The sequence below is a fragment of the Lampetra planeri genome, chromosome 33 (assembly GCF_965212315.1).
Source record: "Lampetra planeri chromosome 33, kcLamPlan1.2.h2, whole genome shotgun sequence".
In the NCBI taxonomy this organism is placed as follows: domain Eukaryota; kingdom Metazoa; phylum Chordata; class Hyperoartia; order Petromyzontiformes; family Petromyzontidae; genus Lampetra; species Lampetra planeri.
This window is the reverse complement of record NC_136139.1, coordinates 4,612,116-4,635,310: the sequence shown is the minus strand read 5'-3', so window position 1 is coordinate 4,635,310 and position 23,195 is coordinate 4,612,116. Positions and strand designations below refer to the sequence as shown.

Below are 23,195 nucleotides of genomic sequence, written 5' to 3'. Positions count from 1 at the left end.
TTATGTAGCTGCCAACAACATCAACAATAATCATTGATTACATTTACCCGACTGTATAATGTGTAATGACAGTGTGACACCTGCTGGCCTGGAATGGGAATCACGGGTACGTGCATGGTTAAGTATCAACCAATCAGAGAAAGAGGTGTATCTGGGGCAAAGGTAAAAGGTGGGGTTAGCCGAGAAACTCTGCGAACCTGTTCGAAGGTTCCACGAGGGGGCGTGGCCGGAGGCGGGACCGAGTCACGCCTGGGAGGATATAAGGAGTGGGCTCGGGGCTCTTGTGGGGTCTTGGGTCCTGGCTGCGTCGCTGCTCGCCGACATCACTCTTGTTTGGCCACGTGGAAGATCTCCTGCGTGGTTTCCATCGCCGTGATCGCCACGCCAGCCAGCGGCGTAGCCGCGTGAGGGCGATGGGACCACGCCGAGTGATCGGCTGTGTGTAGCCAGTAGAGGTGTTAACACCTAGTGATGTACTCGGCGTGAGAAGGAATAAATATTGATCTGTGTTGTGCCCAGTGTGAGTAATAAAGAAGTACCCTCTACACGACGTGTCGTGGAAGTCGCTTATTACAAATGTATACAAAGATAAAGATCCCCCCTGTAGCCTGAACAGACTGTAGGGGCAAATGTTGTTAACGAGCAGCACCTATGAAGGCCGGAACGGCGCACGAGGGGGTGGGTATGGGTGGCCAGCACCAAGCCCGACCGCCTTTGTCTCCGCCCAGCGACGATGTTTTTAGACACCGCAACCAGGTACTCATTTGAGGCCGAGTCTACCTAGGGGAAGACCCAGTAACCAGGTTCAGATATTCGTCACTGGGTGCCTTGTCGGCCGTGAGAGAGCCCCCATCCATGCTCAAAGGAGAACTCTCAATCTCCATCATCTGCGCCGAGCCACTGCACTCGAGCGGTGTGCATTCCACGTTGCTATGACGGGTCCAAAGTAGTTTCAGTTTAATTTCAGTTTAATTTATTAGGTATAGCCCTGTGAGCCATTCGGTTCTTGAATCGGGTGCAACCGCAACAAACAAAAACATGAACAAGAAACATCTTAAAGTGACTACGCGCAAACAGAAAAATCCAGGAAAAAACAGCAGTCTTCCAGAAAAACACCGCATTTCAACGCTGTGTGCAAAAATCCCATTGGGATGCAAGTCAAACACAATAACAACCAAAAGACAATTTCGATTAAAGTTATCAGTCTAACTCTGTACTACAACAAACAAATATGGCTAAACCAAAACGTTTTCGAAATCACCAAAATAAAGCTATAAAAGCAATGTAACAGTTGTTGCTGCAACACTGCACGTTCGAAACTTTGTTTCTAGTCGGTCACCAGAGGTGGTGGTGGTAGTTGTGTAAGGAACACATTCCTGCGGAGGGAGCTGGTAGGAACGTCGGGTTGCTCGGTCAATGGCCAGGGTCAACAGCGGCGTGGTGTATTCCGCAAATATGCCCGACTGTGAGGGCGGGCACAACTCACAAGCCGGCGTGAGTAGGTTAAACGTTGAGTTTTATAAGGGCACCACGGGGTGACCAGCCCCTCCCCACCCAGCCCCACCCCTCCCACCCCCACCCAGCCCCACCCTCCCCACCCAGCCCCACCCTCCCTCCCCACCCAGCCCCTCCCCACCCTCCCCACCCAGCCCCACCCTTCCCACCCCACACCCAGTAGCATCCTCCCCACCCAGCCCCTCCCCACCCAGCCCCACCTCCCCTCCCCTCCCCACCCAGCCCCTCCCCACCCTCCCCTCTCCACCCAGCCCCACCCCTCCCATTTTTGGATGCACGACGGACGGACACAATAATCCCCTGTGGGCTGGTGTAACCAGGAGGTTCCTACCAGTAACCCCCCCTCCACCCCCCCCCGCAAAGGTTTCAACGCAGGCGAGAACACTCCCTTGGGGCCGTTCTTGTAAACAGAGCGGCCATTGGCTCCGCGTAACAGCGCCGGCGTCATCTCGGGACGGCTGCTCGCCTCCTTCATCTTGCTAAGGGAAACTTGTCGCCGCTAAAATTCGATGTCGCTTTGACAACGAAGAACAAACAACCCGCCGAATGTGGGATATGTGCTGCAATGAAACTTTTTGTTTGTTTGTTATCGTCTTCTTGGTTCTTTCGGTAAAGTCACGTAGAAGGGAAATAATAAAATAATAATAAAACATAATAGAATTAAAATTATTACGACGTTTCGGCCACAACACAAGCAGCCGTCCTCAGGTGAAGAAACAGAGCTGTCGGAAAGACAGCGTCCATAAATGACGTCACGCGATTTTGGACGATTTTTGACCCCCCCTCCCTTGTCACACGGCGTCACAAAGAGGCAGATCCCCCCTCAAATATGACGTCACAAAGCTCTGCCCCCCCCTCCCAAAATAAAACATGCTTCAAATCGCTTTAAACTATTGTCATTGTAGTGCGTATTTAATGTGGCGCTGCACTCTGATGTTGTAGGAGAAACATTTATTATGAAGTCTATTTAATTAAGTAGAACGTGTTGTCTATATTTATTTAAAGTTGCGCATTTTGATGTGACGTCACATTTCTAAACCCACCCCCCCTCGTCACAAATCGTCACAAATGTCTGACCCCCCCCCCCTAGGTGTGTGACGTCATTTATGGACGGTCCCTAACACGGAGTCTGCACTATAAGGCACCGTGGGTAAGTGGATGGGTGGGTGAGTGAGTGGATGGGTGGGTCCCCTGAGGTGAATGTAGTTTTACAGAAAGTGTCTTTTTTTTGCGAGACTAGAATTGAAGACTAAAATAATTGGTGACTAAAACAACTGTAGACTAAAATAATTGAAGACTAAAATAATTGTAGACCTAAAGAATTTAATACTAAAATAATGAAAGACTAAAATAATTGTAGACTAAAATAATCAAAGACTAAAATAATTGAGGACTAAAATAATTGGTGACTAAAACAATTGTAGACTAAAATAATTGAAGACTAAAATAATTGTAGACTTAAAGAATTGAATACTAAAATAATTAAAGACTAAAATTGAAGACTAAAATAAATGGTGACTAAAACAACTGTAGACTAAAATAATTGAAGACTAAAATAATTGTAGACTTAAAGAATTGAATACTAAAATAATGAAAGACTAAAATAATTGTAGACTAAAATAATCAAAGACTAAAATAATTGAGGACTAAAATAATTGGTGACTAAAACAATTGTAGACTAAAATAATTGTAGACTTAAAAAATTGGTGACTAAAATAATTGTAGACTAAAATAATCGTAAAATAAAATAATCGAAGACTAAAATAATCGAAGACTAAAACAATTGAAGACTAAAATAATTGTAGACTTAAAGAATTGGTGACTAAAATAATTGTAGACTAAAATAATCGTAAAATAAAATAATCGAAGACTAAAATAATCGAAGACTAAAACAATTGAAGACTAAAATAAATGTAGACTTAAAGAATTGGTGACTAAAATAATCGTAGACTAAAATAATCGTAGACTAAAATCATTGTAGACTAAAATAATCGAAGACTAAAATAATCGAAGACTAAAACAATTGAAGACTAAAATAATTGTAGACTTAAAGAATTGGTGACTAAAATAATTGTAGACTAAAATAATCGTAAAATAAAATAATCGAAGACTAAAATAATCGAAGACTAAAACAATTGAAGACTAAAATAAATGTAGACTTAAATAATTGGTGACTAAAATAATCGTAGACTAAAATAATCGTAGACTAAAATCATTGTAGACTAAAATAATCGAAGACTAAAATAATCGAAGACTAAAACAATTGAAGACTAAAATAATTGTAGACTTAAAGAATTGGTGACTAAAATAATTGTAGACTAAAATAATCGTAATATAAAATAATCGAAGACTAAAATAATCGAAGACTAAAACAATTGAAGACTAAAATAAATGTAGACTTAAATAATTGGTGACTAAAATAATCGTAGACTAAAATAATCGTAGACTAAAATCATTGTAGACTAAAATAATCGAAGACTAAAATAATTGAAGACTAAAATAATTGAACACTAAAATATTTGAAGACTACAACAATTAGAAGACTAAAATAATTGTAGACTTAAACAATTGTAATAGAATTGACCGGCGGTAGGAGGACGCCTTCCCTACCTAACATGGCTGCCACGGCATCCACCCTCCTCCTCGTCGTCGTCGTCTCCCCGTGAGCGCCCTCCCGTGGCAAACGGAAGGGGGTTTAAAAAGAGCGGCCATGGACACCTCGTCTCGCTCGTCTTCTCCTTCTCCTCCTCCTCGTTCGTCTTCACCGCCGACGGCTCTTCCAGCTCTCTTCCCAGCTTTCTCCGGCGCCCAAGACGCCGACACTGACGCCTCGAGGGGTGAGGAGGAACACGCGGCGGTGGGAGGGGGTCGGGTGGGGGGGTGGGAATCGGGGGTCCGGTGGGGGGGGGGTGGGAGTTGGGGGTCCGGTGGGGGGGGGGGTGGGAGTTGGGGGTCCGGTGGGGGGGGTGGGAATCGGGGGTCCGGTGGGGGGGGATCGGGGGTCCGGTGGGGGGGGGAATCGGGGGTCCGGTGGGGGGGGTGGGAGTTGGGGGTCCGGTGGGGGGGGGGGTGGGAGTTGGGGGTCCGGTGGGGGGGGGGTGGGAGTTGGGGGTCCGGTGGGGGGGGTGGGAATCGGGGGTCCGGTGGGGGGGGATCGGGGGTCCGGTTGGGGGGGGGGGTGGGAATCGGGGGTCCGGTGGGGGGGGGATCGGTGGTGGTCGGTGGTGGTGACGAGACTGTCGGTGTAGATCTTAAGAGATCAACTGCCAACTTCAACAGCTGCAAGCTCAAACAGAAAGAATCTATGGAGGGGTTTGTGGTGGAATCAACTGACATTGGGTGCGAACGCCCCTTTACAATGACCACACTCTCATTACATTCATATTACGGTTTGTTCATTAAGGCACCAATGTCTGTTCAGCTTGATACGTGTGTGTGTGTGCACGTGTGGTTTCTGTGCGCAGGCCTGGGTTGGCTCAGCAACCAGAGCTTCCGGACTGTCGATGCCTTGGCTCTGAACAGCCGCGTCTGTTCGAGGCGGTGCTCAGATAGCAGGTGACACCCCGGCACCCGTTCTGGCTTTTTTTGTTCACGGGAAGGTGCTGACCGAACAATAAACAGCTCTTCTCTACTCTTAGGTTTTTTCGGTAAAGTCACGTAGGAAAAAATAAATAATAAAAGTAAAAATAATAGAAATAATAATAGAAATAAAATTATAAATCACGACGTTTCGGAGACAACACAAGTCTCCGTCATCAGGTGGGACCGTCACAGCCAGATTTACTGTCTCAAGTAAGGAGACTTGTGTTGTATCACTGGATACGGTAAATCCAGCTGTGACGTTCCCACCTGATGACGGAGACTTGTGTTGCCTCCGAAACGTCGTGATTATAATTTTATTTCTATTATTTTTACTTTTATTATTTATTTTTACCTACGTGATTTTACCGAAAAAACCTAAGAGTATGAATCCTTGCAGTCACGAAAGCTTCAAATCTAGCTCTTCTCTAGTAGCTACACACCTGAGCTGCGTGTCGCAGGCTGTACCACACGAGTTTGAACATTCATTCATTAAGGATCACCGCAGCGCTCATGCCTATGACCAAGTCACCAGAAATACATCTGATCTCATAAAATCTTGAAAGCTAAGCAAAGTTTAGCCTGGATAGTCCTCGGATGAGTGACCACCATGCACAAGCAGGTTGTCGTAGGTGGCTGTGGGGCTACTTGGTGGGTAGCAGAGGACAGTGCCCTCTGATGGACTGTACTTCCGTGCTCCGCATCTATGCTGCGCAAATTCTCTAACCCGCACCGACTATTGTGGTGAGGTATGGTCAAATAATCACCATGACCCGTAGGGCTTGCGAAGGCCTTCATCCAGGAGTGCATTAACAAAAGGCTGTGCAGTACGCCTGACTGATTGCAGAGAATATTTTCTCATTAATGACACTTCAGAGTCATGTTAGATAGCCTAGGACACAAGGCCTCGGTCTGTATGTCAATGTGCCATACTGCATTGACATTGATAATTGTTTTTTTACCCTTATATCTGGCAACAAAACTGACACCTTTTTTTACAAGGAGTCATGTTTGCATAGACCACAATACCTGCAGTCAGAATGCAAAAAAAAAACATAACTCTAATAATGTATGCACTGTCCTTGAAGTTGATTGGTCCACACCCGAGACAGCTTTCCTTAGAGCCTAGTCTCACATGGTGTTGGACCAGATGACGCCAAAAGGCGCACAACTCAAAGACAATGCACCATCAGAGTATGAGAGCTCGGGACAAGCATTTACACCATTGGAACCTCATTTGCCAGTAGAAAAATATGACAATTGTTTTTTTACCCTTTTATCTGGCAACAAAACTGACACCTTTTTTATGGTCATCATAAAATCATTGCAGTGATCATTGAAGTTGAATCATTCCTGTTGTGTACAAACAACTGTTTTTGTCACTACATTGTGTGTTGATGACAACTAAATAAAGTAGAGGTGGCCGGGTGGTTAAGAGGTCACAGCGTGGGGGCTGGTGTCGTTGAGATCGTGCGTCCGAAACCAGGCAGCCGCTCGTGATTAAAACCGGGTTCTCAAGTTTAGTGAATTTATCGTCTAAGCCCACCACAAATGAATGCATGAATAAAACATCACATTAAATATGAGAGTTAAAAAAAATGTGGGTGGCAGAGCGGGTGTGAAAAGCTCGCCCTACTTTGTGGAACAGAGGTCACTTGAACGGATCTCAGCGTTTTAAAATGTTTCACAATAAATTATTCAACGAATCTATGCCACAATAGGGGACATTTTAGAGAAAGATACACAAATATGAAAATGTAAAAGAAAAATATTGTTGTCTTAAAAGTGATTGCATTATCTTTATCCCCAATAGCTACAGCTCCTCCGAGGATTCTCAAGACAACGATCACCAAAGAAGCCCGCTCCGGAGAAGCCCAGTCCGGAGAGACCCGCATCGGATCAGTGGTGATGATGATGGTGATGAAGAGAGGAGGAAGGCCGCTGCAGAAAAGAGGAGAAAGGAGCAGAAGAAGAAGAAGAGCAGCAAGAAGAAAAAGAAGAGGCATCACCGGCGGCGAGATGACAGCCACTCGTCAAGTGATAACGATAAAAAAAAGATGGGAAGAGACATTGTCAGCCGTGACAAAGTGCAAAGGTCAGCTGCCTACCTCAATCAACTTTTAGGGTTGAGAGTGGTGCCACATTAACAACATTATTTTTTTTTCTTTCCCAATTGTATACTAATTGTGCCATTGGCAGAATTTTATTCGGATCTCTCACTTGGCCTATGGAAGTTGATATTCCACAGCTACGTCTGAGATCACTTTAAGTGACCTCGGGCCCACACAGTCGGTGGCAGCACTTCTGTGCCCACCCTGCCACAGAGAGTAATGTTTGTCGTACGACAGTAAAGAGAATATTATTGAATTGTCAGAGCCACATTTTCGGACATGTTTTTTTTGTCGTTGGTTAATGGGCTGAGACCAACTCACTACACTCGAGAACTCGGTTTAATCACCGGAAATTTCCGTGGATTGGAACCCAGGATCTCCGCAGTGTTGGCCCAGCGCTTTGATCTCTGAACCACTTGGTCTCCTCCGGAGGAGCCATGTATTTCAAGTTTCTTTTTCTTCCCTTTTCCAAATTATATTCCTGTTGTAATATCGGCATCACGTAAGAACTCTTGCAAGCCTTGCCCTGTGTCGCGGTACGATCTTACACATTTTTTATTAACATTTTTAAAAAGGTATTGTCTTCCAAAAAGGTTTTTCTGCCAAAAAAAGAAGTTTTGCAGTGATTGTTTTTTTAAATTTTTATAGTTTTTGTGAAAGCAGATAATTTAAGAGGGACGAATGTACAAATGGGCAGATGTGATATTTCTCAGGCATCACAATAAGCGTTGAGTTACGTGTGTTTTAGAACGACTCGGCCAACTGTCGCTGAATTTATCCTTTGCAACTAAAGCGTGAAGTCAGAAGCCGAGGCCCCAGTACAGCAGCACGGCATTTGGCTCGAGGATCTCACCGACCTCGCTGCCAGCCCCTTCTACCAGGACTCCAAGCCCGACATCGCCAACTTGCAGTACATGTCCCTGTACCGGGCGCACGTGGCCAGGTGAGAACACGGCACCTCAACTGGAGTGCTGCTTTCAGCACCCGTGAGCCCTGCGCGCACGCACGCAGTCCGCTCACCTTGTGCCGCGTGCCAGGTTTCTGTACTCGGCATCTTACCGGGACAGCTGGCCTGGCTTGAGTGGTGTGTGTGAGGTGACGCCGACCTGCGTTCAGCACACCTGCACGCAAAAATACATTTGCACCGGCACCTGCTCTGAGATGACTTCCTCCACCAGAGTTGATTTATTTTATCCAGAGTCTTCGTCCGTCAAACAGAAATGTGTAATTCTTAGCCACGTTCTAAATTCATAAACTTGAACCCCACCCACCATAGGTACCGGAGGAAAGGTCAATCTTGCCTTGGGCTGCTCACTGGACGGCAGGCGGTGGAGTGGCAGACGCCCGGATCCGGCAAGAAGCACCATCGGAAGCGGCACGGAGGCGGCGTTCGTGACGGTCGCTACTTCAGCCCCAATGCTGTCACCGCCACCGCCGCTGCTATGGAAGAGGAGGGACGGACGGTGGCACCACGAGACCCCGCGCCTCCGCCTACACCTGGGGAGTTCCTCCCGCTGAAGTCCGCTCCCGCTGGCGGCGCGACTGAGCGGGCGGCGAGGGAGTTGGTGAACCCGCTGGGCGTGTACGATGACTCCACCACGCTGTGGCTGCAGGGGAAGGGGACGGAGGGCGACGGCACGAGAGAGGTGTGTGCATGCGAAAATCGGGATGTCCGATTATTTAAGTGATGTATTACTCGATTAATCGAGTGCTGCTGGACGGGAGGTGATGGGCAGTGCTTGGTGACGCATTCAGCATCATCCGCGTCGCGCTGGGGGTGGCCTTGTAGAGGGCTTTCTGACTTTTGGAGGCAGGATGTAGGGGCGGCTGCCACTTTTTAAGGGGCTGGAATAATCAAACACAAAATCGAGTCTTGGTAGAACAATCATCCCATTTTTAATCGATCTGAATCGGTGACTCAATGCATCATGCCACGCCTACTGAATAACACGAGGAATGGTTTTTCCGCGTGGTGTGCCTGATGACGGCTAGCAGGACTCAAGTGGCATCACGGCCCTGAGCGCGAGGGAGCGACGACTGCGCGACCGCGTGGAGCAGCTGAACCGCGCCGTGCGGGAGGACCCTGGCGACGTTGCCTCGTGGCTCGCCCTGGCTCGGCTGCAGGATGAGCTGGCGCGCGACGCTTCCTCGCTGCTGCTCATGATTGACGGCGGCGGCGGTAGCACCGGCGGCGGGGGCACGGAGAAGAGTAGGAAGGTGTGTACGGCACACGTGCGTCGACTCGCACGCACGTGCGTCACGGGCAACAGCTCACCCTCACTGGGCACGCCGTCTTCAGCAGGCCCTATTGTCATCACCGTCATTATTATTGTTGTCATCGCCTTGTTTTTTAATGTCTCGACATCACCATTGGCTTGTGTTTTTAACGTTTCATCATCGTCATCACTGCCATCTCTAACAACATCGCCTTGTGGTTGTTTTGCCACGCTTGTCCCTGGAGGTGGCCGAGCGAGCGGTGCTGGAGAAGAAGCTGTCGGTGCTGGAGCGCGGCGTGGAGTCAAACCCGAGCTCCATGGCTCTGCGGCTGGCTCGCCTTGAGCTGGGTCGCGACCTCTGGGAGTCCGGGCGCCTCGCCGGCGAGTGGAAGAAGCTCTCCTTCCTGCACCCCAACGACCCCGAGCTGTGGCGGCAGTATCTGCTCTTCGCTCAGGTCAGCCACCGGGCTGTAACAATTCGCCCCCCTCTCGACGATTCAGTGAATTGTTATGATTTCGATTTCATTATTCGGTTCAAATAGATCTTTTTACATTTGCGATTTTGCTTTCTGATGTTGTCAGGTCGTGTACCGCGTTTTGTTCATAATGATGTCCAAAGTTTTGCTCGCTCCACATCCAGAGAGCTACAGTGCATAAAATGTGAGAGACCAGGCTCTACTGGATATCTGTGATAAAGAGCTTCATAGCTCATCGGATTCCTCCAGTCTAAATCAAAATTCAGATTCTGATGCTGAGCAATATATGGTACAACTTAAATACGCAACCAGAGGGAATTTTACAGCGCAACCGTGAAAACATATCCAGTAAATAGCCAAAGTGTTGCAATGATAAATCAATTAAAATCATCAATTGATGAATCGAGAATAATCAATCGGCAGTTATTTAGAAATGATGAGACACTGGCTACCCAGCCTCCAAAAGCTGGAAAACTCACCGTTTCATGGTGCCAATGATTATGGTAATAACGACGATGATGATGTCATACATCTACATCCACCTCAACCTTGGATACGGTGCCACCCAAGCAAACAGTGAAGTCAATCCTTGACCTCACACTTTCGTGAGTTATTTAGCTCCACATTTCAGAATGTTTACAGGGTTCACATTTTAGAACACAGGGTTATATAGAATGAAGTGAAAATAGCAATGGTGCCACGGGAGAAGGCGAATGGGCACAGTCAAACGCATGAACCTGCGTTTTGTGATCTTGCGCATTCTCTCGCCCACGCGCACACAGGGCAAGTACACTATATCCAGCGGGTCGCGCCTTAATGCGCCCTTCTGTGGGTGGGTGTGCGTGTGTGTGCGAACGTGTGTTGGCACGCGTGTCTTCCTGTTTGTATGTAGAACTTTTTTCACACCGTACATAGCCAAACGTGATCATCGGAGGTGCGGCAGGAGGACGACAAACTAAACACAAAAATAACTTGTAAATAAATTAGTTTTTAATCCAGTTTTAAAAGTCCATAGCTCCAGTGGCTTCCTAATATCCGAACGAAGAGCCTTCCAGACGGCCGCAGAAGCGCATCTGAAAGCACGCGACGCGATGACCGTCTTTGTTCGATGGCTCGCCAAAATTCGCTGCTAGGATGTCCGGAGTTCGCGTGATGGTTTATGCCTCTTGACGCACGCAGAGCCAGTACGCGACGTTCGGCGTGTCGCGCGTCAACGCGACCTACGGGAAGAGCCTCACAACGCTGGCCGGCGTGGTGGACGGGACTCTCGTGTCTCACCCTCTGCTGCCCAACACGGAGTCGGCCATGCTGGGTGAGACGGCGCTGCCATACCGCCCCTGACGCGATCATCGGCCTCTCCGTGCTGAATCTACGGCGTCATCGTAATCGTCGCTGTTATCATCCGATATGATTAGGCCATTGTTGTGCCGCCGTCCAATTTGTCGTATTTGAAAAATTACCCGCATATTACTCAATTGGGATCACACAGGGAGTCATCGCCCCCTAATGGAGGACTAATGCCTTGTCGCTGGCCAGGTGCTGAGTGACCTTGTGCTTAACAGGCACAGCTATTACTCTGAGTGCCATTTCAAATATGATGAGATGCGATGTCGATCATTTTGTGTAAAGCGCTCCCAGACGTCCCGGCGTAGAGACCATGACGATGGTGATCACAAACAGCAGGAGGATATTTTCCAACCAGCACCATCTTCATCTCTGTACCCTCTTCACCTGCCCCCGCTGCTTTGCCTCCCCACACAGACATCTTCTTGCAGCAGTGCCACTTTTTGCGGCAGGCCGGCCACACGGAGAAGGCCATTTCGCTCTTCCAAGCCATGATGGACTTCAACTTCTACCGGCCAGACACCCTCGCCGAGGTCACCACCAGGGGCCTGGTACGTCTTGCCACTGCGCACGCATAACATAATCATCATTGTTACTTAATGTTTATACCGCGACTCCAATGCATTGCGTCTCAAGACGCCTTGTGGCAGGTAGCCCCCAGTGGCAGCTGTCTCTATGAGCTTCCCAGTTGAGTAATTTTAGAGTAATTAATCAAATTGCCAGATTTACACCACAACACTGGCACACGTGGACATATTTAACGTCCACTCTGAAGAGGATGGATGCGTGTTTGATGGTTAATACGCCCGCAGTATAAACCAGGGTGGCTGCCAGGAAACCTCTGCAACAAGCGGTGAATGTGCTGCCACTGGGTCACCTGTAGCGATTCCCTCTTCCTGGCAGTTCTGCGAGTTGTCGCGATTTGGGTGTTCAGATGCCGAGTAAAGAATCGATCATTTTTTTTGTCTCGGCTCTGGGGTGCCGACACGTGTCTCCGCTCTCCTCCAGGTGGAGTTCTTCGAGACATTCTGGGACAGCGGGGAACCGCGGTTCGGCGAGCCCGGGGCGCGTGGGTGGAGTGCCTGGATGAGGCAGAAGGAGAGGGGCGGCTGGGTCACCCTTGATCCTCCAGGTGGGGGGGGGGGGGGGCGAGGACTGACCTGAGAAGGGGCGATGGTGAAATGTTTAATTAAGCGGGTGGAAGTGAGAATTAGGCAGGTTGCTCGAGGCAAGAAGGCTGACCCAGCACCGCAGACTTCCTTGGTTTGTTTCCAGGTAGCCGCTTGTGATAAAACTTGGTTCTCAAGTGTAGTGAGTTTATGGTCACAAAAAACAACCCAACCTATCGCATCTAAATTGATTCTGCATTTAACACGCAGGCTTTTGTGACAGATTTAAAGATTCGTTTATGATTTGTTTTGGGGGTCAGAATGCATGACTACAATACCAATGTGTGCTGAACACCTTCCCACTACCCGGACACAGCCGAATAAATATTGAGAGATGTAAAAATAATTTCAGCCAAGCCGACAGCTGCAGACTGAGTGTGGCTTGGAAACGCATTGTGAAGTTATAACATATAACGTAACCGCAATATAATGCTGTCACGTTTACAGAGTCGGCGTAGAACGAGCGACTCAACCCCAGCAACAATATGAATCGGAATGCACTACTTGAAAATATACTTAACTAATTTATCATAACACAGCACTCTAAAACATTGCAAAATCTTTACAACAATTCAGACGAAATAATATTCAACATTTAATCATTGTATATACCTTAATGATAACATCTAACGTGTTTATCACTACGACACAAATTGGTATTGTACTCAAAGTAAAATTTAATTTCGAAATGGTTCTGCACTCATTCGGCCGAATTCCAGTTCTGAGAATTATTTATCACTTTGCTGTCATGCGACGAACATTACTTATAGCCTCTTCCTGTCATGACGTGCTACAATCGGTATAATAAAGCTGGAATAACACAGAAAAAACGATATCTATAAATAAATACATGCCAATAGGCTCTAATGGTGGTTCGTTCCTGGCTTTTCATCCGTGCCATCGCATAGAAGGGCCGTTGTGTTTTGTGTTGTTTGCCCTTGACTCTCTGGTTTCTTCTCTCTCTGCGTGACCAGACGAGGGTGATGAGGTGGGAGACGATGACGGGGAGACCCCGGAGGAGGAGCTTGCGGCATCCTCCGTGCCCCGCTGGCGCGCGTGGTTATCCGTGGAACGCTCGCGCGAGCGCCGCCAGTGGCTGCCGTGGCGACCGGATAAGGGCAAAGGTCAGACGGAGACCGACTGCGAGGACCCGGACAGACAGGTGAACCCACCGTGTGACCCTGATGCTGCACGCGGAATCTTCTGTTGCTGGAAAATGAGTTTGATCCAATTCCTGTCCACCAACGTTATGCCGATTGTGCTGTCGGCACCATGTCATGAGACCGAGAATCCATGGGGATAATCTCACAGAGCAATGCAGTATCCCGTGTGCAAAAATGGCCTGTGGAAGTGGATATCACATAACTACTCCCAAGACCTATTCACGGTGACCTCTGATCCACTCTTGGTGCGGGGTGCTTTCCCACATGCGCTGCTGTAGAGATGGTTCATTGCAGCACAGTCAAAATTAGTGTAGTATATTTTTTTATTCTCAGAGCTGAAAGTTAATACATTTAAGTGAAATACCAAATTTAGTGGGGGCGGGTATTTGTGCAGTCATTGGTGTCTTGGCTATCAACCCACTCGACTTCAGAACCTGGTTTAATAATCACAGGTGACTGAAATCCAGATTATAACCTCGGGTCGCAGCATGGCCAGCTCAGTGCTCTCCGACTTCGCAGTGATCGGTGGCCAGGCTTACACAAATAAAATACACTGCACTTGACAAGCAGACTTAATGACAGGTCGGCTGAAACACGGATTTGGACTTTGGGGTCTCCGCGGTGCCGAAACGGCGCTCTGACTCGTGAACCTCGTCGCCCCCGGCAGGTATTATACGATGACGTCGGCCCGTCTCTCTTCACGCTGCGCACCGCCGACCTGCGGCGCCAGCTCGTCGACCACTTCCTCACCTTCCTGGGCGTCCCGCCGGCGCCAGGACCCACGGACGGGGGTCACCGTCTGCCCCCGCCCTCCGCCTTGGACGACCCGGGGCTGCTGTTCGCCGAGGAGCGGGCGCTGTCGTTGGTGCGCGGCGCGGCGGCGGCGCGGCCTGGCGCCACCGCCCTGGGACCGTCGCCCGACGTGGAGGAGGAGCAGGAGAACGAGTGGGGTGGAGCGACAGCGGCGGGGGTCGCCGGGACCCGGCGGTGGCGGTGGAGCGGCGGCGCTGCCGGAGAGGAGTTTGTGAGGAGCGTGCTGGAGCAAGCGCTCCAGCTGTTCTCCGGCGCGGAGCGGGCGGCCCTGGGTCTGCGCTGGCTGCGGCACCAGAGGGCAAAGGTCGTTGCGCTAACACTGATGCTGTCGTGAGAGCGTTTTCTTGGATTTGCGCTTCTTTCTCGCGATGAAGGAGATGCCACCTGGAAAAACGAGCGGCCCTCCACTCGTAGATACACGCCTTGGGCTGCGTGTGTTCAGAGAGCATTTGAATGTTGAAATACAAGACATTAGAGGCCAGTATGAGTAGAATGATGGGTTAGGGTAACATTGACCGGTGTTGATTCTTACGCTCATTATACACGCATAGAATTGTGTGCAAATGAGATTAAAAAATCTGTAAAAGAGGGGAAACAATAAAATATAATAAAACATCTGTGAAAAACAAACCCAGAGTTGGGGAGATTGAGCAGTTAGCGTTAGCACTTCAGGCAAACGGAACTTGTGCAATAACCACCGAACCCTAAACCACCAGACGATCGCCGTTTCCCTGCAGGTGGAGGCCGTGCTGGGCTCGGGCGACCGCCGGCGCGCCAAGGCCCTCGGCAAGCGTAGCCGGCGCCTTGCAAAGACCCTCCTCAAGGAACCGGCAAACCGCAACCGCCTGGAACTCTGGGAGGAGTTTGCGCTGCTCGAGTGGCGGCTCGGTGAGCATGCGGCCGCCCGCAAGGTCCTGGACACGGCCATCGCCATGGCCACGGCCTCCGCCGGCGCCGCCGCGAAGACGGCCTCCCCGCCGCCGCTTAGCGACGGGCCCCTGTGCTCGCTGTGCCTCCGCTACGCGCAGCTGGAGCTCGAGGTGACGGAGGGCGGCGCGGGCGCGGCTGGCGAGGGCGGCCAGCGAGCGACGCACGTGCTGGTCGCGCTGGCGGCGTCGGACGGCGCCGGCTACACCCCGTTTGAAGGACGCCCCGCGCCGCCGAGTTCCGTGCTGCGCGCGCGCAAGAGCTTCGAGCGCGAGCTCGATGCGCTGCTTGCGACCGAATCGAGCGCCGACGCCGACTCCGGTTCCAGTGGACGGGCCCGTCTGGCGACGGTGGCGTGCTGCGCGGCGACGCTGCAGTACGTCACGGCCAGCGTGTGGGCCGCCGACGCCGTGTTCGTGCGTGCGAGCGCTGCGCTGCTGGCACAAGGTCACGACCCCGGAATGAAAAATCCAGAAGAGCAGCAGGCAGCGGTGGCGGCGGCGGCGACGGGAAGAGGCCAGGAGGCGCTGGCTTACGGTGGTGTCCCTGCCGGTGGCGTGGAGCTGGAATCGCTGCTGCTGGAGCGAGCGAGGCTGCTGCGTTTCCACGCGACGCTGGTGCCATTCCCACGGCGACCGCTGCGTGAGGCGCTGAGCAACGCCGTGGCGCTCGTCCCCGACAGCGCCGAGCTGCTGCGGATGTACACGCAGAACGAGGCGAGTGAAACGATGCGAGAGTGGTCCCCGTTTAAATTCCAAGCGGACCGAGCCTGGCGCTGGTGCTACGGTGAAGTTACCACCGCTTAGTGGCTGCTGATTGATGTCCGTGCGCTTGTGCGTGCATATGTGAGTATGTGCCACTCAGCCCTACATGAGTACCTGGTGCATTGTGTAAACATCAGCACTAGGAAGACAAAACACGACCAGGCGTGATGCTGGCCAAACGCTGCTGTTCCAAGCGTGCCGTGGCAGCCTTAATAGGTGCTCAATAAGGGCACTCTCCCGCCTACTGGCCATGTAGTGACTTCCCCCCCCCCCTCCCGCCAGCATCGGTTTGCGCACACAGTCATGAGCACGCCGTACAGGGAGGACTGCGTGAGGGATGCACCATCCATGCCCTACGCTGATTCTTGCGCCACGTCTTCACGGTGTCTGAGAAGTACGTGCAACCTCGTGGAACCGCCCGTGCGTCTGTCTAGACGGCGAGCGGAGGCCTCCACATGGGGGAGCTGCGTCGAGCGTTGGACCGGCTCACGAGGACCGGGGGCAGCCCCCTGCCCTGGCTCTTCGCCGTGTACGCCGAGCTCCGGCGCAAGAGGGCGGTCGACTCCATCTCTGGGTGAGCCCTCCCTCCCCCTCTTGTATCCACCACTCCCTCACCTCTCCCCTCCCCTCCCTCTCCCCTCCCCTCCCTCCTTCTCCCCTCCCTCCCTCCCCCCCTCCACATATTCACTTTAAGATGTTTTCTTGTTCATGTTTTTGTTTGTTGTGGTTGCACCCGATTCAAGAGCCGAATGGCTCACAGGGCTATACCTAATACATGAACTTGAACTCCCTCCTTCCCCACTCCCTCTGTCCCCTCGCCCTCTCCTCTCCCTCCCCTCTCCCTTCGTCTCTCACATCCACCCCTCTCCCTCCCTCCCCCTCTTGTATCCACCACTCCCTCACCTCCCTCTCTACATCTCACATCCCTCCCCTCCCTCCCCTCCGTCCCCTCCCTCTCTCCCCTCTCCCTTTGTCTCTCACATCCACCGCTCCCCCCTCTCCTCCCTCCCCTCCACACCCCTATTAGATATACCCATATTGTGCAGTGTGATCCTTTTATAGATATCCCACATTTCGAATGAGCCCCTCTTTCTTCTCAACAGGGGATTGAATACTGTGAAAGTGACGGCTCGTACAGATCGGAGCTTTTAAAGGGTTCATGAGTGCGTTGAGACTGTTGGGAGATGTGTAGAGGCTTTGAAATACAATTACATTTTCTCTATGCTATTTCAGTGGCATATCTATCAATGGATCACTCTGTATTTTATCATAAATTGTGTTCCATCTTTTATAATTCGCGTTTCAGGTTTTATTTTACTTACTCCTCTTCGCTCCCTGTGGAGCATAAGGCCGCAACAAGCCCACGCCATGCCGGACGGTCTTTCGCAGTATAATAATGGGGTTTTTCCCCTTTTTTCTGGCAATGATGTAGATGCTCACCCTGAGCCCTCATTGTCTTTGAGCTGTACGCCTTTTGGTGTCCTCTGGTCGAGCACCAATTGGGTCGAGGCTCAAAAGAAAGCCGTCCCTTGGTGTGGACCAATCAGTTTCAAGGACAATGCATATATTATCAGAGTGTGTTTTTTGTTTGCATTTTGACTGCAAGTATTGTGGTTAATGTAGACACGAATTCTCGTAAAAAGGTTTCAGTTTTGTTGCCAGAAAAAAAAGGGGAAAAACCCTATTATTAGGTCTTTCGCAGCTTACAGATTTTTATTTTGCGTTCCACTAAATCGAGTATATAATTTTTTTTTAAAGTATTATCATCGTGTGTCCTGCGCTGCGCTCTCTTGCGCCGCGTTCCCTTGTGCTCGTGCGCAGCTCGGGCAGAGACGCGGTCTCCGTGGCGATACCGGAGTCCGGGCTGAGCAACCGCTTGCGCTCGCTGCTGGAGCGCGCGCTGAGCGTGCCCTCCGTGGCGCGCTGCCCCCTCACGTGGCGCCTCTACTTGCACTTCCTGGTTTGTCACCCCCTGCCCCCCCCCCACATTCATCGTCATCATCAGCAGCAGCACCATCACCATCGGCAACAGCACCATAGCCACTGTTGTTATTAGCAGCACCATAACCGTCGCCTTAGTAGCACCATCATTATTGTCAGCAGCACCATAATAATCATTTTCAGCAACAGCACCATCATTCATCAGGAGTACCATAACCATCATCGTCATTATCAGCAGCAGCTGCATCGCCACCATCGTCGTCAACAGGGCTTTGATCATATTCATCACCGGCGTCATATTCATCACCAGTTATTGTCATAAACATGAACATTTAAATTGTTTCTGTCGGGATGATCATTTTTATCACCGTCATAATCCGCATCATTATCTCGCGCTTTATTGTCACCAACATCATCAAAAGCGCCGTGATGTCACATTCACAAGAGTAAGTTGCTGTTTCTCTGTCTCTCTTTGTCACCCTTGCTGTCTCTCGCTGTCTCTCGCTGTCTCTCGCTGTCTCAACCCCCGTCTCCACGTGCCCCCTGCCCCGTGCCGCCGCTAGAGGGTTCAGGGCACGACGTCGCGCAGTGAGGGGATCCTCTACCGTGCCGTGCAGGCCTGCCCCTGGGCCAAGGTGAGGCCTCGCGCAAGCCCACGGCGTCCGAGAGCGACGCCAACTACCGCCCCTTCCCTTGGCCCCCCGAGTTTCTCTGTCGCTACACTGTTGAGTCTGTCCTGACGTCGACTCTCACGGAATGCGAGGTCTCGCTGACAGCTATTTTTGCTGCATGCGGTGCATTAGAAGTCATTGATTGACAGTCAAGAGTCGTTTGTTTTTGTAATTTTTACCATCTGGTTTGTATTTCATGATTGTTTCGTCTCGTTTGTGACATTTAATTTTTTCCGTATGCCAAAATGTAACATTGGTGTATTCGTTGCATATAATTTGCTTAAATTATGACAACGATTATTACACGCACAATCCGATGCATGTATTGTGAGCATCATAACTAACTTCATAACCAATTTCACGATGTAACATTGCTTGCTTCACACACGTATGTGTGTGTCCCCCTCCCCCCGCCGGCATCCCCACTCTGCGCCCACCCCCACCCTCCCGCCACCAGGTGCTGTACATGGACGCTGTGCGGAGTTTCCCCGAGCGTGTGCAGGAGCTGACGGACATGATGACGGAGAAGGAGCTTCGTCTGCGCGCTCCACCCGAGGAGGTGGACATCCTCATGGAGGACTAACCGGGAGGTGTCGCTACTCTTGCCGCGCTCTCACCCTGCCGCTTCGTTGTCCTTCCTACGCACCTCCGATTAGCACGGTTGGCTACGTACGGTGCGAAAGAAGTTCAACATGTGTAATTTGCTGCCGCCGCTGGCACGGGCCAACCAAACTCCCGGAGAAATGGAAGGCCCTGGTGGCCGCACACCGCGGGAGGTAGAAGATCAGAGATGGTACGCTGGGGGCCACCGAATGTCGGAATCACCGAACGCTGGAGGGGGGCGGGGGACCGAAAACTATCGGGGCTCAAGAACAGCGGGCAGACTGAACCCAGGAGAGACTGAACATTGGTTGGGTTGATCGAACACCAAAGATGTTGACACCGGGGAGACCAAACACCAGAGTTACCAAACACCGACCTTGTATTCTTTCGGAGCGAGGAGTCACAAGAGGGGGACGTGGGTCTGCAATGATAATGTCACTTAATTGCTGGTTGAACGGGGCCCTCCCCATTGTTTTTCAATGTCGTGGCTTGTTTGACCATACTTGTTACCACGGTGGTCATTGTGGATTGGTGAACGGCGAAGAGGGCTCAGGAATCAGTTCAGATGTCCCTCGGCCAGCTGATATGGGAGCCGCGGCCGGGATTCGATCTCGAGTTTCTACGTTTGGTAACACGGGAGCATGCGCCACCGCCCCGCTCCACTCCTGCGTGTGGGCTTGTGCGTGAACTCCAGCTCGGGTCGCGGTTTTGTTTTGGGAGCGGGGAAGTTGCGTTTTTTGGAATTTTTGTGAACACAAATTGTGAGCCGCCCGTCCGCTGTCTGTGAATGCGGTGGGCCGCGGGAGCATTGTTCACCTGCGTTTTAAGGTGGGCGTGTGAAGCAAGGCAAATATTAGTTTTGTCTTAGCGCTAATGCCTCCTGAAATAAAGTTTTTTTTAAAAGAGAGTCGATATAAGCCACCGTTGCGAAGTTCTTCAAAATATTCGGAAACCCTAACGTGTGAGGAGCTGGGTGTAGCTTTGTCCTGTAACTGGCTGTACGTAACCGTTTTTGTAAAGGTAAATAAAGCAGAGTGGGCAATTGTTCCCGAACGTTTACACCCCGGTGTTCCACACCGTAGGCAATCCGCGTTTCCCTGAGTGTGTAAATACAGAAGGGTGTTTCTCACGATGGCCTGTATTGCTGTGTAAATGCGTACAGCACACGCATAGCCGTTTTTGTCAATCCACTGCTGGATGAGGGCCTCCCTACAAGTTTTCTGAAATTGGACCGGCCCCTCTAGCCCCTTCACCCCCACCCTCCACCGAACAACGTGGTGAAGTATGGTCAAACAACCCCCATAATCGAAGTGGTGGGAGAGGTCTTTCATCCAGCAGTGGATTGACGAAGGGCTTCATATTCTTGGTTCTTTCGGTAAAGTCACGTAGAAGGGAAATAATAAAATAACATAAATATAAAACAATACAAATTGTCACGACGTTTCGACTGCAACACAAGCAATCATCAGGTGTGAAATCCACAGCAAGAAAATTTTCCCTTCTACGTGTCTTTACCGAAATAACCAAGAATATGAATCCCTGCAGTCACGAAAGCTTTAAATCAAAATTTTACGAAGGGCTGTTAAGTGACACGAGTGTGCAAGTATTATGAACATTGCGGGCTGATGGTCTAACGTTGTCAGCTGTTGCCAATTCCGAGCTTGGCCTCTGGGTGGCGCCGCGTTACCACTGGCCGAGAAACGGTGGAAGAAATCCGTGTTCAGCCGACGTCATTGCCCTGTGCAATGACGACATTGCCCTGTGCAATGACGACATTGTCTTGTGCAATGACGACATTGCCCTGTGCAATGACGACATTGCCCTGTGCAATGACGACATTGCCCTGTGCAATGACAACATTGTCTTGTGCGGTGACAACTTCTGGTAGATTTCCATCCGCGAGGGAGTGTACGCGTCCAGCAGCAGCAGCAGCAGTTCGTTTCTCAATCCGCTGTTGGATGAGAGCCTCCCCCATGAGGGGGGGGGGGGTTAAGACCATACTTCACCACCCGGGTCATTGCGGACCGGGGGGGGGGGAGTATAGACGTGGGAGCATGGCAGCCCAGTCAATTTTCTGCGCTTTTACCCTCTGCTGCCCGCAACGCGTCCCCGTAGAAAGACGTTGCATTATTTGATTTTATAACAGTGACGCAATGGTCTAATTTTAAAAGCACCGCTGGTAAAACAACCCCGGGAGAGTCGCATGTCAATGTTGTTAAGGGGGGGTGGGGGGTGGGTGACTTCGCGTGGGGTAAAAACCCCACCACGACCAAACAACCGGGCGGCAATTACGCGCACCCTGCACATGGGCATTGAGGAGGCAGATTGGCCACCCACCCACACATCGGGGTAGGTTAATTGCCCGGAGCGTATGGCGCTCGCAGGTATAACCCAGAACCAGCCAGTTGTATCATAGACGTGTTTGTATTGTCTTAGGGGTGGGTGGTTGTGGGGTGTACGGGAGCGGTGGCGCAGTGATTAGCGCACTGCGCTCTGAAAACCCGGACGACCCGACCCGAGTTTCCATCGCTTGTCGCGGTCCGAACTTCCGTGGCGAGCGATGTCTGAGCAGGTCCTGCGTGTAACAAAAATATGTCGAATCCGCAAACCTCCTGTCTGTGACGAGACACTGCGAGGCTGGGGTGAGGCTTTCACTCAAAAGTCGATTGACACCGGGGGGGGGGGCTGTACATGGAACGTGAGGAGCCAAAGGTGCCTCGCTGCTCTAACGAGCTCCACAGGATGCTTGCTGTGTCATTTTGGTTGTCTGTGGACTGCCCCCCCACCCCCACGTGGACACAGCGATGGATTTGAACGAGGAGAGAGGGCCCATAACCTAATCCCTTTGCAGCAGAACCCGTGTCAGACACGACGCCACCCATGCAACAAGCAGCACATGGCAAGGGGTCTCAAGGCAGCGACTACAATAAAAAAACACAACAACCCGACCTGTTTGTCAGCTTCAGGAGACGACAACAACAACAACCGTCAATCGCCACTATAGTGGCGGTGACGTCGCCGCCGGCGATTGTGCCAGGCCAGGTGCACTTTTAAGGCCACGTGAAGAGTCGAACGCTCGCTGGCAAGGAGGTCACGGATACACAGACCCAGTTACCATGGGTTGACCAACTGAGGTGACACGAGGTGACACGAGGTGACGTGTCTCCCGTCACTTTTTGCCTTGTGGCCCACACATACACCAGGGTGACGAGACACACACACACATGCACGTCGTCACCCTGGTGAATGTGTATGGCAGAGGGTGCGGGGAGCGGTGGTGCAGCGGTTAGCGCACTGCGCCACAAAGCGGCGACCCGGGTTCGAGTCCCGCACGCAGCCAACGCCGGTGACGATTATCTGTACCGGTCCTGGGCCTCCTCTAGGTCGACTCGGCCTCAAATGAGTACCTGGTGCGGTGTGTAAACATCGCCGCTGGGGAGACAAAGGCGGCCGGGCGTGGTGCTGGCCACCCCCCACCCACTCGTGTGCTGTGCCGACCTTAATAGGTGCTCGCTAACAACAACAACAACAGTCTGTTTCTACACGGGGGATCTTTGTCTTTTGTATGCGACTCGATTGTAAATAACCAAACATCAGAAGGGGGGTGTCCCCCAGTGTTTTGTTTAACTTGCCGCAGGGTTGCTGATGAGTAATAGTGGTTGAAACCGGTCCGATGGGATGATTCATCTCTTCGCTGCTGGAACGCCTCGATCTTCTTCGACTGATGGAATCACGTTGTGCAGTTAAACATCGAAGCCGGACGAATTGGGAGGCGGAGAGCCGTTCCGGTTAAGGGAGTTATACGAGATACTGGATTGTCGGCGTTGTGTTGAGTTACATTTTACACGGTTATAAATGCAACGTTTCTGTTAATAAATTGGGTAATCCCACAGCAACATCCTC

General features: G+C 50.9%; 1 protein-coding gene across 2 annotated transcripts; it reads left to right on the top strand.

Annotated features, from left to right (window-relative positions):
* The first annotated feature begins 4,195 nt into the window (after positions 1-4,195).
* LOC144729628 (nuclear exosome regulator NRDE2-like) lies at positions 4,196-23,195 on the top strand. 2 transcript variants are annotated; one of them, XM_078610028.1, is made up of 17 exons: positions 4,196-4,352; positions 4,980-5,070; positions 6,908-7,189; positions 7,999-8,148; positions 8,482-8,851; positions 9,201-9,422; positions 9,667-9,876; positions 11,077-11,209; positions 11,659-11,792; positions 12,250-12,373; positions 13,385-13,572; positions 14,241-14,690; positions 15,124-16,029; positions 16,512-16,651; positions 17,899-18,037; positions 18,582-18,653; positions 19,147-23,195. In XM_078610028.1, exons 1-17 carry the CDS (start codon positions 4,226-4,228, stop codon positions 19,270-19,272), a joined length of 3,864 nt encoding a protein of 1,287 aa, XP_078466154.1. In that variant the 5' UTR covers positions 4,196-4,225; the 3' UTR covers positions 19,273-23,195. The 2 variants fall into 2 exon arrangements, with proteins under 2 accessions (XP_078466154.1, XP_078466153.1); XM_078610027.1 differs by having other exon boundaries at positions 9,198-9,422.